Here is a 4,994-nt window from a genome sequence, read left to right as displayed (position 1 = left end):
GTGAGGGGGGGGATGTGCCCAGTTACAGTCTGTCATTATGGGGTTACAGTCCGTCATTGGGGAGGTGCAGTCTATCATGGCAGGGGGTTAGAGTCTGTCATTGTGGGGGGTTACAGTCTGTCATTGCAGGGGTTACAGTCTATCATGGTGGGGGTTACAGTCTGTTATGGTGGGGGTTATAGTCTGTCATTGCTGGGGGGATATAATCTGTCATTGTGGGTTTACAGTCTATCATTGTGAGGGGGTACAGTCTGTCATGGCGGGGGGCGGGGGGTGGTGAAGGGGGAGTTTACAGTCTGTCAAGTCTGTCATGGCGAGGAAGCCAAGGTGGCAGGAAGTTGGAGCAGTTGGTCATGTCCACAGTCAAGAGCAGAGAGACTGTGCTCAGTTCACTTTCCCCACTCTTACAAATTCAGGATTCCCAGCTGGGGAATGGTGCTACCCATGGTGGACAAGTCTTCCCACCTCAATGAACAATTAACATGGTCAAAATAATCTCCCAAAGACATAAAATTATTTCATTACTACTTCAGAACTGTAATTTTGCTATTATGAATCATAATGTAAATATCTGATGTGTCACAATCCACACACGGGTTGTGACACACAGGTAGAGAACCACTGATCTTGACAATCCCTCACCAATATCATCTCTTCCCAGATGGTTGTAGATTGTGCCAAGCAGACAATTAAAACTGATCATTACAACTTAGACGTTTTATTTTCTCCTAACTGTGTTGTTGTTACTGTTTTTGAAGGAATACTGAATTTGTGATTTTCTCATTTCTGTGATTAAATATCTGACAAAACCAACTCTGAGAAGGAAGGGGTTGTCTTGGCTACAGCTGGAGACACAGGCATCTGGGCAAGAAAGTTATGCTAGAGTTTGGGGCACCTGCTCACATTGAAACTTCAGTCAGGAAGCAGAAAGAAATGATGCTAGTGCCCAGGTAGCATTCTCCTTTTTATTCAGTCCAGGACCCCAGTCCATGGAAAGGTTGCCACCAACATTTAGTATGTGTCTGCTTACCACTTTAAGGAAATCCAAAAACTCCATCCTGGACATGTACAGAGGTGTGTCTCCCAGGTGATTCCAGATCCTGGCCAGCCTACAATCAGTACTAGCATCAGAGGTGTGTCTCCTAGGTGATTCCAAATACTGTAGAACCAGCAGTCAATATTAGCATTACAGGAATGTTGGGTTGCTGCTAGTTTGGTTTTCCTCTTTTAGGACAGAGTCTCACTAAGCAGCTCAGTCTAGCTTCAAACACACATTCTTTCCGCCTCTGCCTCCTCAGTGCTGAGATTACAGACATACACCACCATGGCCAGCCTCTATCAGTTTTCTACTGCAATCGCTTACATTTACATTTATATTTACATTTCTGACCCATTTAGAATTTGTCTATGGCTTTATTTTGAGGTGAGGTTTGAATTTGAGTTTTTACAGAACAACTGATTTTTTCTAAGGCTTTCTCACGGCTTTTAAAGAAATGCTAGTGGATGGGATGGAGAGATTCTGGCTCAGTATTTTAAAATGCATACTGTACTTCCCAAGGATATGAGTTCAGTTCCCAGTATCTATATCAGGCAGCTCACAACTTCTTATAACTCCAGGGAATCTAATGCCCCTGGTGCCCATAGGCACCACGTCACACATCTAATTTAAAAGAGTAAAAATAGATCTTTAAATTAAAAAAAAAATACTAGGAGCAATCATACTGAAAAGGAAGCATCCAAAGATTTAGCTTGATGTTGATCATAAGCTTTGCCTTGTCCCCTCAGGTGACCAGGAGCCAGCAGTGAGCAGTGACTCCGACATCTCATTGATTATGGCACTGGAAGTGGGACTGTCCGATGTAGAACTTTCCACTGACCAAGACTACGAAGAGGTGAAATCTTGAAATGGTAGAAACAGACAAAAGGAAACACAGGACCCAGGGGGACAAGAAGGAAGCATGCTCCGAGACTTGAACTGGATACACAGCCTTCAGCTCGCCATGGCAACCCCAGAGCACTCTGTTCAAGGGTGGTAACGAAAGCAATATCCAAAGTCTGCAGAATCAGGATGCGGGTTCCCATCTCTGCAACAATCTGTGGCCTTGGTGTGGAAGTTGAAAGCTGGATTCCTCCGTGTCAGCACAGACACGCAGCAGAAGGTCCTGCCGCAGGCTGGAAGGAGACCTTTACGGCTTCTTTCAGCTTCTCCCATCTTCTTGTTCTTGTTTGGAGAAGATGGTTTCAATCCCTGGCAATTTCTTTTTAAAGATGATGTGTAGTTTACATCTATTCCTTCGTTTTCCCTTTGATTCACTCCAGCCTTGTACAGAGGTCCGTTTAGAAGTCCTGGTTGCTGCTCCAATGATCAGTTTGTACCACATCTCCGAGATTTATAGTCATGAGCTCTCAGTATGAAGTGTGTATGACTTCGAGAATTGCCTCAGCACCCTGAAATGGTGGAAGGCCGGAGTTTATCAAGTGTCTAACTCCCTCCTCTAAGAGGGTCTTGACGAGCCCAGCTGTCAGAGACAGTGACGGCAAGTTCTGGATCTGCTGAGTCCATTGCTCATTATTTTCACCCACATCACGTAGGGCCTCCACTTGCTGTGCTCTGTCTAGGGCCACCTTGGCAGAGAGAGCTATCAGGGAAGAGGGTGGTGCATCTGACTTCAGGGTCTTACTCTAAAACTCAGAAGTTCCCCCACAAGGCATGAATCTAATGCTTAGAGTGTGTGGAACTATAATCCCAGTTTAAAAACCTGATACCCCATCTTCCGAAGGGCTAGGAAGACGCCTGTCTCCCTGGTTATCCCCAAGGCCTCAGCGGTCTATCACCTTTGTAAGTGAGTTCTGTGGGTGCAGGCTATAGAGAAGACGCAATCGTCTTTTTTAGGTCACTGGCATCCAGGTGTAAACTAACTTCCGGTTCTGTTCTGTTAATCCTCAGCAGTCTACATGGAAAGCTCTAAATAAATCCTTACCAGTTTGTAGCTTGGATCTTCCTGAGAGCATCCTGGTACCAAGAGGAAAATGAGGTCTGAGCCAAAAAGTACATCATGGGGAATTGCTAAATCGAGTTTCTCCTAATTATGAGAAACAAAAACAAAAAAAATGACTATCAAAATTCACCTGTACTATAAAGTAGTTTATGATTTTATTCTTTTTTTGTTTGAAATAATGACAAAAATGTTCTGTTTTTCAAGTGAACAGTTTTGTGATCCATACAGCCTCTGCAGAGGGTGACCAGGAGGATCTCATCATCTCTAGTAGTTGGCAAGGTCACACAGAGCAGGGATTAACCAGGAAAGCAAGCTCTTGCCACTGAGCTGTATTTATGTGTTTGATTCGGGCTTTTCCACCTCATTACACTAATGCTCCTTCAAACGGGGCTTGGCTGAGCTGTGAATCCTTGCTGCCCACTGGAATGTTGAGTCCAGAGCAGCAGAGTTCCTGGCTGCTCTTTTTCTTGCTACCTTTAGTGAGTTCCTATCTGATGGTGTATGCGTACAGCAAAGCAAGGCAAAGGAAAACAGCCTTCAGAAAAACCTCTTCTGTCCAAAGTTCTGCACGTCCCATAGTTACCTCCAGCCTCCAAAGGCTGAGAAGACCCATAGGAAGGAAGTAGGCCAACTCTGAACCAGGATGTGTACAATGAGGAATTTAGCAGATGCTGACCCAGGATGTGTACAATGAGGAATTTAGCAGATGCTGACCCAGGATGTGTACAATGAGGGATTTAGCAGATGCTGAACCAGGATGTGTACAATGAGGGATTTAACAGGTGTCTCTCACAGTTCGCTCTTTTTTGGATCACTCATTTGCACTTCTCCAGTGGGATCTTTTGTGAAAACAGCTGTGTCACATAGCAAATTTTGATATGAAGTCTAATGAAATTAGGGTAATTCGACAGCAAAAGACACACAAATTATATTGCATGCCCAGGAAGAAAAAGGGTTGGTGGGCGTTTTCTGTGTTTGGTGGGCGTTTTCTGGCCAATGGTCAGGTAAATTGCCATTTACATAAGCAAGCCCTTGAGCTGATAGCCTATAAGATGCTGAATGGATGATGAAGAGCCCAAGGTCTGTCCTCTTTACCATAGCCTTCCCTGCTACCTTCCACAATAAAAGACTCTGAAGTTGGGGCCCAGTAACCCACACATGGCTGTGCAACCCAGAAATGCAAACTGAATAGGCATTTACAGGCATGCAGTTTTCTGTAGCAAGTATCTGCACCAACTCTGTCAAACAGAAATACAGACCAAGTCATGGATATTTTTTTTTTTAATTTTCCATTACCCACATTTTAAGAAGAAAAAAAAACAGGTGAAAATAATTTATTAATATTCTTACTTAACCAAATATTATTGTTTCAACATGCAATTGATATGGAAATTATTAAGGAAATATTTTCCTCTCTTTTTTATTATAGCTTCTAAATCCATTATATCTCTTACACACACAACACATCTCAATTTTTACTAGCCACAGCTTAGCTTTCAGTAGCCACATGTGCCTAGTAGCCACCAGCTAGAAAACACAGCCTGAGAGATGCTCCAGAACCCTTACAAGTGACAGAAGAAAAGGGATAAGATTACCTCAGTTCTCACAGAGAGAACCAGACTCCACCCAAGCCACCTAAGGGGAGGGCCAGGGGGGTACTTGTTTCATAACTAATATTGGTTCAAACAGCCTTTACTAACTTCCTGCTTGAACGTCCTGAGCACTCGTGTCCACTATCATCAATTGTTATTTCTCTGAAAAGTTGTTTGTTAAAAAAACAACAACAACAACAAGACAACCAACCATGCTGATTTGGTGCTTAAATGAAATTACATCCCTCACTTCCATGACAAACCTTGAGACTCACATATGACACTTAGCCAAAGAGAATTTACCTCAACTCCTAATTCTTCTCTTTGTGGTTGCCCAGTTCTACAGTAGAAGTCAGAGGCCTGAGGAAAAGCACAGGGAACTGTAGACTGACCCCACGTGGCC

At 43.6% G+C, this 4,994-nt stretch overlaps 1 protein-coding gene across 1 annotated transcript in view; it reads left to right on the top strand.

Moving 5' to 3' along the window:
- Positions 1 to 2,650, top strand: part of Rnf150 (ring finger protein 150) — a 100,927-nt gene extending 98,277 nt beyond the window's left edge. Inside the window, exon 9 of the mRNA XM_059263082.1 lies at positions 1,786 to 2,650. Coding sequence (XP_059119065.1) covers positions 1,786 to 1,904 — 119 coding nt within the window. The 3' untranslated portion in view covers positions 1,905 to 2,650. The remainder of the gene's footprint in view (positions 1 to 1,785) is intronic.
- The last annotated feature ends 2,344 nt before the right edge of the window (positions 2,651 to 4,994 follow it).

This window comes from Peromyscus eremicus, chromosome 5 (assembly GCF_949786415.1).
Source record: "Peromyscus eremicus chromosome 5, PerEre_H2_v1, whole genome shotgun sequence".
Classification (NCBI taxonomy): domain Eukaryota; kingdom Metazoa; phylum Chordata; class Mammalia; order Rodentia; family Cricetidae; genus Peromyscus; species Peromyscus eremicus.
The sequence above is the reverse complement of the archived record's forward strand: the minus strand, read 5'-3'. Positions and strand labels throughout refer to the sequence as shown.